Source organism: Eulemur rufifrons, chromosome 24, assembly GCF_041146395.1.
Source record: "Eulemur rufifrons isolate Redbay chromosome 24, OSU_ERuf_1, whole genome shotgun sequence".
Classification (NCBI taxonomy): Eukaryota; Metazoa; Chordata; class Mammalia; order Primates; family Lemuridae; genus Eulemur; species Eulemur rufifrons.
Genome location: NC_091006.1, coordinates 6,942,462 through 6,954,553, shown reverse-complemented (window position 1 = coordinate 6,954,553; position 12,092 = coordinate 6,942,462). Strand labels below are relative to the sequence as shown.

Below are 12,092 nucleotides of genomic sequence, written 5' to 3'. Positions count from 1 at the left end.
GAGAGATGTCTCCTTGACCTCAGTGGATACCTCCTAGAGAAGGAGGAGGTGACCAGACTCTCCCTTGTCAAGGAGTCCCTCTTTCTACGTGATCATGGATTCCCAGAGCCTGTCTACAGAATAATGCCTCCTCACCCCTTCCCCAACACTTGGTCATTAAAATGTCACCAAACTTCACAGGATTTGGTTCTTGCATTAAGGGAAAAAAGGGAAGTGGTCATCACCAAAAGGGACCTGGAGGTTCCATGGGAGACATCAAGAAACCAAAGAGAGGGCTGGGTGTGGTGGCTCACACCTATAATCCCAGCACTCTAGGAGGCTGAAGCAGGAGGATTACTTGAGCCCAGGAGTTCAAGACCAGCCTGAGCAAGAGTGAGACCCTGTTAGGTTGGGACAAGGAGGAAGGGGAACAGATGCTTTGTCTAGGGGGTGTCCACTGGGGAGCAGATGGAACTAGGAGATGCTTTGTCAACTAGAAGGAACAAATTGACCAGAGGAGGCTTCAAAGGACTGAACGGATGTTTGGTCTACCATGGCGGGTCTCCAAAGACTGACCAACCAGAAAGAGGTAGAAAGGCCACAGAGTGGAGATATGAACAAGGCCACAAAAGAGGATCTTTGGAGCATGCGTACAAGTAAGGTAACAGTGTCCTTAAATGAACCACCCGCATTAGCACAGTAAAAATCACACCCACCTGTGCCATGGCAACCCCCGGAACTTGCCTTACAAGGTTAAAAACGGGAAGGGTTCCCAGTTCCAGGAATCCTCCACCCCCTCCAAGAAAAGCCTTCAGTAATATTATAGCTCTCCACATGTAGCATAAAAATTTTATAATAGTATATTTCCATTTCTCACCTCACAGACTTTGTACTAGTGTTGTCGTGTATGCTATAAATCTCACCATATATTATTATTTTTTAAATAACATTTTATTTTATTGGTTAACCACAACTTTGATATTATTTTTATTTTGCATATTCAGTTATCTTTTAAAGAGATCTAAATAATAACAAAAAAACATTTAGCCACAGATCGCCATTTCCAATGCTCTTTATTTCTTTGTATGGTAGCATTTTTCTTCTGTCTGGGACTTCCTTTAGCATTTCTTATAGCGTAGGTCTCCTGATGATGCATTCCTTCAGCTTTTGCATATCTGAAAAAGTCATTATCTCACCTTGATCTTTGAAAGTTATTTTCCAGTGTCTAGAACACGAGGGTGACAGAGTTTTTAGGTTTTTTGTTTTTTCTTTCAGTACTTTTGGCTTGCATTGTTTCCAACAAGAAGCAATGTTGCTGTGATCTTGTCATTGTTTCTTAATGTGTGATGTTTCCCGCCCCCCTCCTGGGGCAATTTTAGGGCTTATTTCATTTCTTCTTTCTTGGGAATCGCTGTTCTTTGTTGCCTGATGTCCAAAGTCTTAAAAAGTGTTGCTTCAGATGTTTTTGTCCAGTTTTCCAATTGTTTTATACAGGAAAGTAAATCCAGTCCCTGTTGCTCCATTTTGGGCAGAAAAGTATTACCATGCTGGTTGGATTTTAAAGGCAGTGGGGATCTTGTTCTTGTTGGAGAATAGGTGCCAGGAAGTCTCTGATCCTGAGTAGTAAAAACGTTATTTGGATGGTCTCTTGAAAGGAAGTGCCTAGAAAATGCAAGCTTTGGTAGATAAAGTAGCTGCTGTGATAGAACATTATGAGGTCAAATTAGGGCAGCCCCGGAGGTGCACCACTCAGATCCCTGTTCAAGAAAGAAATTTGTTTAGCTGCAAGGATTGCAGCTAGTTGACAGCCAATGATTGAGCATGGCGGGGGATACTAGGGCCTGGCCATTTCTGCCCAATGCGGGACCCCTCTAATGGGCAGTCTCTGCTCTGGAGCCCCCTATTGAGTTGTATGAATTTTTTTTCAAATCTGTGTCACTTGTGTGAGGCTCTCCCTGCCCAATCCTGCCTTGTCCTTTCTTTTTCTCTCTCATTAGTATTAACTTTAACAAGTCTCTTCCACTCCCGTCTCAGCATATGCCTCCTGGAGGGCTCAAATGACATAACAGTAAACGTGAGATGATCTGTGAGATGATGTGGCTGCTTCTTATGTCCTTGAAGCACCATCGAAGAAAAGTAAATAACAGACTCATGGATAAAAATTCTCAAAGTTCAGGGCATGGTGATTATGGTTAATAATATATTGTATGCTTGAAAATTGCAAATAAATAAATGCAAAAATTCTCAGTTCAAGGTATAGGAAGATAATACAATGCAATTTCCATATTTCTGTCCCACGAGCAAGACCTCATCTCTACAAAAAACAAAAAATTAGTTGGGCGTGGTGGCGCACGCCTGCAGCCTTGGGAGGCTGAGGCAGCAGGATCCACTTGAGCCCAAGAGTTAGAGGTCGCTGTGAGCTATGATGACAGCACTGCACTCCAGCCTGGGCAACAGAGTGAGACCCTGTCTCCAAAATTAATTAATTAGTTAATTAATAATTGCCATAGGAAACTCTTTTATTTTTCATCCTTGTATGGTAGATTGTCTCCAAATATAAACTCCTATCATTTCTTTTCTCTCATAAACATGCAGCTACTTCCATCAATAGGGGTAATCTATGTCCTCTCTCCCTAATAGTGTGTGGACCTGTGACATGCTTTACCACTAGAATGTTGTAGAAAGGTGACATGGTTGCCATTATCATCCTTGGAATTTCCATACTAACCCACAGGAAACAAACAGCATCAAAAAGCCTGGAATCTTGTTTGGGGTTCTGGAGTCTTCACTAACTCTCCCCTCCTCACTTCCCTGTAATTCTTAGGCTGGTTACAGAGGAGGGGTGTAAAAAGAATGAAAAGAAATGAAGCTCATGCAGCAGAAGAACATCACAAACTCTTGGCTAAGCTGGAGCCATGGAGGAGGCCCTCCCCGGTTCCAGAGGCTCTGCTTGTAGGGTCTCAGTCTGTGGGTAGCACTGACAGCTGGAGAACACTGCCAGGGCTCAGGACATGACACCCCAAAGTATGGCACCTTGGCATGCTGTGACTTTGAACTAAAGGCGATTGGGAGGGCCTCAGAAGGCTCTCTGACCTTCTTCTACTCTCCTTTCTCTCCCAAGTGGGTCACAGAAACTAGAATTCCTCTCCCCAAAGAAAGCCATAAGACCTAGAGAGACCACCCTCTGACCTCCCCCTCTCCTATGCCCCAAAGGTACACGTGTGGCGGGTGCCCTACCCTATACTCAGAGGAAAGAAATGCTACACAGGCCAAGAAGGTCAAACAAAAGGTCTCACATATTTATTACTGAACCAGCTTATGAGTGCAGAGCATATAAACAAAGAGAAAAATCACTTCCCCAGTGAAATGTGTCTGATTGTCCGGATAGTAATGACATTTTCAGCTTGTTATGGTAAGATGACAGTGACCTTGATACAGCACAAATATGTGTGCTATCTCACGTGCAATTCTTTATAGACCCAGCTTGGTTCTTCTCCAGTGTCTCCTCTTGGAGTTGTACCTGATTTTATGATCAGTTTTCATCCAGATCCACTGGGGAATGGGACGATTTTGCTTTTGTTTCTTGGCCAGAAATTGCTTGATCCTGAAAGTCTTGTGAGAAGACATGGTGAGAAATGGAGTCAACCGCACACACCACTATGGCAGAGAAGGGGAGAGAGAGTGAATAAGGACAATTCATTACCATTAGATCCTACCCTTTTGTCCAGTCATGGCTGTCCACAACTACCCTCTTCTTTCAACAGACCTGGCATAAAAATACTGTTTTCCCTGAGTCTTTGGTCTTCATTTCTAAAGGCTCCCATGTCACATAAAACTTTGTTGAGTGGCCGGGCACAGTGGCTCACGCCTGTAATCCTAGCACTCTGGGAGGCCGAGGCAGGTGGATCGCTCGAGGTCAGGAGTTCGAGACCAGCCTGAGCAAGATCGAGACCCCATCTCTACTAAAAATAGAAAGAAATTATCTGGCCAACTAAAATATATATAGAAAAAATTAGCCAGGCATGGTGGCACATGCCTGTAGTCCCAGCTACTCGGGACGCTGAGACAGGAGGATCGCTTGAGCTCAGGAGTTTGAGGTTGCTGTGAGCTAGGCTGATGCCACGGCACTCACTCTAGCCTGGGCAACAAAGCGAGACTCTGTCTCAAAAAAAAAAAAAAAAAACTTTGTTGAGTAAATTTGTTAATACTTTTCTCTCATTAATCTGTCTTTTGTTATAGTGCCAACCATGAACACTAGCTTTCTCCCCTACCAAGGCAAGAAGTTCATCATCAGAGACTATTTCTCCATGTTTTCAGTGGAAGCACTGGGCTTCAGTACAACAATTTGGCCAACAAAACTGCTCACGACTTGACCCGACTTGCATATTTCTTTGGAATGTCCCAGTTTGTCCAGAGAGAATGAAGAAAGACTGATGCCCAGGGAAGCTGCATCAGGTTGCTGTCTACGGATAAGTGTTGTGAAGTTTCCAGACCAGCTAGATAGAAACCAATCCCCGCTTCTTGTGTGTGTCTTTCACCTGCCACTCAAGGTTTTAAAATATTCAGAGGAGAGAACTCACCGCATAGAGACAGGGCTGCCCTGAGCTTCGGTGAACCACCCCTCTACCCACACGCCAATCCTCCTGGAGTAGCAGGGTCCTGCCCTCAAGGATACAGGTTTACCTCTTAGAGTTTCTCCCCTGCTAGCCCTGAGCAGAAACACTCACTCCATCAGGCCTCATCTCTCACAAAAAAAGAAAATCAGAATGATTTCCAAGCCGATCAGTTCCCAAACATCACACGCTATTAGAGCAGCATTGAATTTTTTAAATTCTCTTTGGCTCCACTTCCAAGGACTCATATGTGGACTCCCGCTAAATTCCATGGATCAATATTCAGGATCACGGGCCACAAGAAGATGAAAATGGCATTGAATGTGATACACGTGTAATTTTCTTACCCAATTTTCTTTTTCTCAGCACTTTCTCTCAGGAAAATGGTGTTTCAGTGGTCTTGGCCAAGCTGGTTACAGACAGACCGGCATCCCTGCTGGGACACAAAGGGCAGCGGGTCTCTCCCCTCCCTGAGAGCTGTTATTTAGCCACGTCAGGGCACTGGATTTTCCGTAGCTGAGCTCTCAGCGCCTTCTATCTGCTCAGTGTCAGAGCAGCATTTGGAATGTAAATGAGGTAGGCTTCCATATTCTTTGTTACATAGGAAATAGAGCAGAATCCTGGGATTTATTTTTTCATTCTCACATGTGGGAGAAAAGGATGGTGCCATAATCTTCATCAGATTTGCTGTAGAAGCCCTACAGTTAGCCATACCTTTTAAGAACACAGCAACGGCAGAGCATTAGTCAGCCAGTCAGAACCACAGACTGGGGGAGGGGAAGTATTACTAGCAACTTCCACATCACAAAGAGACAAATTCTAAAGTCCAGGTGTGTTTCTAGAATTCTTTGTTCCATTGAAATTTCCAAAAATATAATAATTTATATTAGCAGACAATTAAACACATAGAATCCATTTTACTCCAAAGAACAAGTCTGATATTTTTGTGAGTGCTCTTAATTTAACACCTTTTCAAATCAACTTATATGAGCTGGCATTTATTCTTCTTCAAGCTGCAGGGGAAAGGGGCTTCTTCCTGTGCTTCTTGCTTCCACCATGCTGAGACTCCTTTTGTTTGTTGACTAGGATGATTTAACTTTTTAGGATAGGGTCTGTTGTTGCATTTTGCTTTTTTCACTAAAAGAAAAGATGAATTGGCCTAAGATGATTTTATTTTAAAATAAGGGAATAATGAGCAGGTATTGTGCTTCAATATATATAAGGCAAGAATCTCGCAACCCACCACCCAAATGTTCACGATGGAAAGACAGAATGGTGCTACAAGAGGGACTCAGATTAGATGTTGGGAAGGACTTCCCAGTGAGGAAATGTAAGAGTTGGGAGGACTAGGCCAATTGAGTGGCCTGCTCAAAGCTCTCTGTTTGTGCTGTCAAAGTAGAATAGTTTAAAAGTTAAAAAACATTCTCATGCAAATATAAAGTGAACATGGTTCAAAGATTTATTTAACTCATTTATCAGGGAACCAGCAAGATATTGAAACCGGTTCAAAGAAAATTTGAGGAATTAGGCCAGGCGCGGTGGCTCACGCCTGTAATCCTAGCACTCTGGGAGGCAGAGGTGGGTGGATCGCTCGAGGTCAGGAGTTCGAGGCCAGCCTGGGCAAGAGCGAGACCCCGTCTCTACTAAAAATAGAAAGAAATTATATGGACAACTAAAATATATATAGAAAAAATTAGCCAGGCATGGTGGCACATGCCTGTAGTCCCAGCTACTCAGGAGGCTGAGGCAGTAGGATCGCTTAAGCCCAGGAGTTTGAGGTTGCTGTGAGCTAGGCTGATGCCACAGCACTCACTCTAGCCCGGGCAACAAAGCAAGACTCTGTCTCAAAAAAAAAAAAAAGAAAAAGAAAAAGAAAATTTGAGGGATTGAGGATATGATAGACTGAATATAGAATGTTAGAGTAAGAGTGCTGGGTTGGACACAAAATTGGTTTATATCCTGCAGAGCATTAACTCTCTAATCTTTGGGGTTATCTTTTAACTGTACAGAAATAACTTGTATCTTTATCAAGCAAAAATCTACAGGTTAACATGTAACTTACAGAGTCTGGGCCTAATCAGTAGTAAATAGCAAGTCAAACAACATTTCATTGCCCTGGGGCTTTGCTGTTCACTATGTAGCTATTATCCATATGACAATTTATATTTAAATTAAAATTAAATAAGATTTAATTTTCAGTTTCTCAGTCACACTGGCCACATTTCAAGTGCTGAACAGCCACATGTGCCTAATGGCTACTGTATTGGGTAACACAGAAAACATTTCTATCATCACAGAAAGTTCTATTGTACAGCGTTGCCCTAGAAAGCTAAATAACCCTTCAGTGGTCTGTTAGAGAATGCTCCAGCATGATAGTAAAGGGACATGCAGGAATCCTTTTGCCTTTTTTCCAAGTTTTGGATAATTCTTAACACTCTCTCCAAGAGCTTGGAGATTTTCTGTCAAGGTTTCTGAGGCTCCAACATCATGTTTTGTCTTCCCCTGAACAGAGATCCTGGGTGTCATGGCACTACTATTAAGCAAGGGGTCGAGAGGGAGGAAAGAGATAATTTTGCATCTTTTAGAGTTTGAAGTCCATTACAGCTGTACTTTCATGTTGTGAAAAATCAGTACGAAGTGTAGGGGGGAGTCTAGGTAGAACAGAGACTATTAGAGGAGGATTAGATGAGGTTATGTGTGTAAAGCTTTCTGGCATGTAGTACTGGAATAAATGTAGCAATGATGATGAGGGAGGCCAATGAGGTAGGAAGAAAAGCAAGAGTGTAGTATGGCCTTTCCTGTGGCTTGGGCTGCACACGGAATGGTAGCTGGGTTCCTGGATGAAGCAACCCACAAAAGAAGGTCTGAAGAAGGAGCATTTTAAGAGAGCAAGGCAGGAACTACAAGGATGCTTCTGACCTAGCCTCTGAAGTCACCAGCATCACTTTCACTGCATTTTATTGACTACAAGTGACTCCCTAAGGCCAGCCGGGTTTCAAGAGGAAAGAGATTAGACTCCACTTATCAATGGGAAGAGCGTCAAAGAATTTGTCACTATCCTTCATTAGTCACACCATCCTACTCAGAGTCAACGTCCTTAGTGTGATCTAATAACCAGAACAGCATGGTACTGGCATAAAAACGGACACATACACCAATGGCACAGAATAGAGAACCCAGAAATAAATGCATACATTTATGGTCAATTGATCTTCAGCAAAGTTGCCAAGAACATACAATGGGAAAAGGACAATCTCTTCAATAAATGGTGCTGGGAAAACTGGATATCCACATGCACAACAATGAACTTGGACCCTGATCTTACATCACATAGAAAAATCAACTCAAAATGGATTGAAGACTTAAACACAAAACCTAAAACTGTAAGACTACTGGAAGAACACAGGGAAAAACTTCTTGACATTGATCTAGGCAATGATCAACTTGGAAGCATCCTAGGATGTAATCTTGGGAACGCCTAAAGGAAAATATCTTGCAAAACTTTCCTTATAAACATTAAACTGGTTGAAACATAAACTATAGTCCCATCCTTTGACGTTCTGCTGTTCTGGTGCCTTGGCACTTCTGGCCTCCAGGTGACATCTGGAAGGGCGCGGGCGCCGGGATTACGCATGCGCAGTACTGCCGGGCTGCGCCGCACTGCCGGGCTGCGCCGCAGACTCTGCGCTCGCGCTCGCGATTGTGCACACGGCGCGTACCCGTGCGCCCGGCGCTCACGCACGCGCGCTTGCGTGGACGTGCGCGATCGCGCTGTCCCGTTGTTCCTGGTTTCCTGGGAGCAGTGGAGCTGACCCTGCGGTCCAAGATGTCCGAGCTCCCGGCAGACAACACTGTCCCGCAGACAGGCGAGGCAAGCGGTGACAGAGACGTCCCGCAGGCGGAGGTAGGCGGCGGGAGTCAGGAGCCGGCCCCAGCGCAGCCTGAGGAGGCCGGGGAAAGCCCGATGGCGGCGGCTCAGGAAAGCCCGATGGCAGCGGCTCGGGAAAGCCCGGTGGCGGCGGCCAGGGAGGGCCCGGTGGCGGCGGCTGAGGAGGGCCAGATGGCGGCGGCTTTGGAAAGCCCGATGGTTGCAGCTCAGGAGAGCCCGGTGGCGGCGTCTCTGGAGGGCCCGGTGGCGGCGGCTCTGGAAAGCCGGATGGTTGCAGCTCAGGAGACCCCGGTGGCGGCAGCTCTGGAAAGCCCGATGGTTGCAGCTCAGGAGGGCCCGGTGGCGGCGGCTCTGGAAAGCCCGATGGTTGCAGCTCAGGAGGGCCCGGGGGCGGCGGCTCAGGAGGGCCAGATGGTTGCAGCTCAGGAGGGCCCGGTGGCGGCGTCTCTGGAGGGCCAGATGGTTGCAGCTCAGGAGGGCCCGGTGGCGGCGTCTCTGGAGGGCCAGATGGTTGCAGCTCAGGAGGGCCCGGTGTCGGCGTCTCTGGAGGGCCCGATGGTTGCAGCTCAGGAGAGCCCGGTGTCGGCGTCTCTGGAGGGCCCTATGGTTGCAGCTCAGGAGGGCCGGGTGGCGGCGTCTCTGGAGGGCCCGATGGTTGCAGCTCAGGAGAGCCCGGTGGTTGCAGCTCAGGAGGGCCCAGTGGCGGCGGCTCAGGAGGGCCCGATGGTTGCAGCTCAGGAGGGCCCGGTGGCGGCGTCTCTGGAGGGCCCGATGGTTGCAGCTCAGGAGGGCCCGGTGGCGGCGTCTCTGGAGGGCCCGATGGTTGCAGCTCAGGAAGGCCCGGTGGCGGCTCTGGAAAGCCCGATGGTTGCAGCTCAGGAGGGCCCGGTGGCGGCGGCTCAGGAGGGCCCGATGGTTGCAGCTCAGGAGAGCCCGGTGGCGGCGTCTCTGGAAAGCCTGATGGTTGCAGCTCAGGAGGGCCCGATGGTTGCAGCTCAGGAGGGCCCGGTGGCGGCGTCTCTGGAAAGCCCGGTGGTTGCAGCTCAGGAGGGCCCAGTGGCGGCGGCTCAGGAGGGCCCGATGGTTGCAGCTCAGGAGGGCCCGGTGGCGGCGGCTCAGGAGGGCCCGATGGTTGCAGCTCAGGAGGGCCCGATGGTTGCAGCTCAGGAAGGCCCGGTGGCGGCATCTCTGGAAAGCCCGATGGTCGCAGCTCAGGAGGGCCCGGTGGCGGCGGCTCAGGAGGGCCTGGTGGCGGCGGCTCTGGAAAGCCCGGTGGTTGCAGCTCAGGAGGGCCCGGTGGCGGCGGCTCAGGAGGGCCCGGTGGCGGCGGCTCAGGAGGGCCCGATGGTTGCAGCTCAGGAGGGCCCGGTGGCGGCGTCTCTGGAAAGCCCGATGGTTGCAGCTCAGGAAGGCCCGATGGTTGCAGCTCAGGAGGGCCCGGTGGCGGCGTCTCTGGAAAGCCCGATGGTTGCAGCTCAGGAGGACCCGGTGGCGGCGGCTCAGGAGGGCCCGGTGGCGGCGGCTCAGGAGGGCCCGATGGTTACGGCTCAGGAGGGCCCGGTGGCGGTTGCTCTGGAAGGCCCGGGGGCGGCGGCCCGAGAAGTCCCCGTGGCAGCAGCCAGGGAGGGCCCGGGGGCGGTGGCCAGGGAAGGCCGGATGGCAGCGGCCAGGGGAGGCCCAGTGGCGGCGGCCAGGGGAGGCCCGGTGGCCAGGGAAAGTCCGGCGGCGGCAGCCAGGGATCCCCGGGTGGCAGAGGTCGCCCGATTGTTCGGGGAGCCAGTGGATGAGGAGGTTCCTGAGCCCAGGCCCAGGTCCAGGCACGGCATCCCCGGGAGCCTGGCTGCGTTGCCGTATCTACGCCTCCGTCAACCACTCAGCGTTTTAGGCCTTAATTACCAGCAGTTTCTCCGCCAATATCTGGAAAATTACCCGATTGCTCCGGGCAGAATACAGGAGCTTGAAGAACGCCGCAGGCGATTTGTGGAAGCCTGCAGAGCAAGGGAAGCAGCGTTTGATGCCCAATATCTGCGTAATCCTCAGAGGATGGATTTTGATATTTTAACATTTACTGTAGCTCTGACTGCATCTGAAGTTATCAATCCTCTGATAGAAGAACTTGGTTGTGATAAGTTTATCAATAGAGAATAATTAAGTGATGAATACTTCAAGAGAATCTCTGCATTCAAGACAGGTTTACCAATTCTGTAACTTGATGTTAAGAAGCCGGAGTATATTGAGAATAAGGCAATGCACAGTTGGGGAGGGGAGGGGGGAAAGAAGCTTATCACAAAAAAGCATCACAAAAGAAATAGAAAGCATTATAAGATTCCTGTGACGTTCTTTGAGTTTGTGATTGATCCACATTCTTTTCCCTGCATTATGGAAAATGTCTCTCAACATTGCTTCATTCAAAAGTGTAGAGTGGTTTTATAAAATTGAGACTCGATGAAGAAAAATCAATAATACAGCCAATGATGATGAAAGAAATGAGGAATAAAGAAAGACTAGATGAAAGGAATAAAGAATTACAGCTGAGACTTGAAGGCTATGGCCAGAACTTGAAATTGTCAGAATATGTGCTCTCTTCATGTCAGATTCAACAAAGTTTCTAGTGTAAGATTGATTTTGTGTTTTCTGAGGCATTTCAAGTGGCAAGCAAAGTAAATATTGTATATATTACATGACAAATCATGTTTTCAGGAATACCAAATTTCTGGATTTTTTTCTTTCAATTTTTATTTTTATTTAAAGTAGGTTTTTTTGGTATATAATGTATTCACAAGCCAAAAATATATAAAATATACTATGAAAAGTCTTCCGTTCTTGTCCTCCTTTACCCAGTACCCACCACAACCATTCCCCTTCTGCCCTTCTAGTTTCCTTAGGTATACACAAGCAAATACACATCTGCGTTTATTTGTTCCATTTCTTTACAAAACTTGGTATATTTACTGGTTGGTACATTGCTTTTTCATTGAGAACATATCTTAACCTTCCAACCCATTGTATTTACCCATTCTTTTTTAGAGCTGCATTTTATTCCATTCTGTAGTTATGTTGGAATTTACTTAACCAGGAACGTATTGATGGACATTAGGTTATTAGGTTATTTAGGACATTAGGTTATTTCGCGTCTTTTCGTACTGGCAAAAATAATAGAGCAGTCCATCTTGTGTGCATATCATGTGGCATGTTGCACAAATACAGTATTGCTTCGGTTCTAAATGCACTTTTCATATTTTATCATTTCTGAAATTGAGTTATATCTTACAGCTGATGGTGTAATACCGCATTTTTCCTTAGGTTTTCATAAAACTAATGATGTGTCTTTAGCTTCTTAGATTTTTTTGTTATATATAATATCTGTAGGATGAATTCCCAGAAGTGGGAATTCTGGCATAAAGGTACTCATTTGAAATTTTATAGATATTGCTAAATTGCCTTTCATACATGTACTGCTTTACATTCCCACCAGCATTTGATGAACGTGGATATTTACCTAGCCAACACAAAAAACCATCAAATATATCTGGATTTTGGCAATCTGATAGTTGAAAAAATGGCATATCAGTTTTAATTTGCTTTTATCTTACTATGAGTAAAAATAGATA

The 12,092-nt window shown here is 46.8% G+C and overlaps 2 protein-coding genes across 2 annotated transcripts; one reads left to right on the top strand and one right to left on the bottom strand.

Moving 5' to 3' along the window:
- Positions 1-3,419: 3,419 nt before the first annotated feature.
- LOC138375091 (large ribosomal subunit protein eL39-like) lies at positions 3,420-3,614 on the bottom strand. The gene has a single exon (XM_069458467.1). The coding sequence runs from the start codon at positions 3,604-3,606 to the stop codon at positions 3,451-3,453; it is 156 nt and encodes a 51-aa protein (XP_069314568.1). The 5' UTR covers positions 3,607-3,614; the 3' UTR covers positions 3,420-3,450.
- Positions 3,615-8,390: 4,776 nt separating this feature from the next.
- On the top strand, positions 8,391-11,237 carry EID2 (EP300 interacting inhibitor of differentiation 2). Its single transcript, XM_069457043.1, has 2 exons — positions 8,391-8,551; positions 10,085-11,237. The coding sequence occupies exons 1-2, from the start codon at positions 8,419-8,421 to the stop codon at positions 10,627-10,629; spliced, it is 678 nt and encodes a 225-aa protein (XP_069313144.1). The 5' UTR covers positions 8,391-8,418; the 3' UTR covers positions 10,630-11,237.
- The last annotated feature ends 855 nt before the right edge of the window (positions 11,238-12,092 follow it).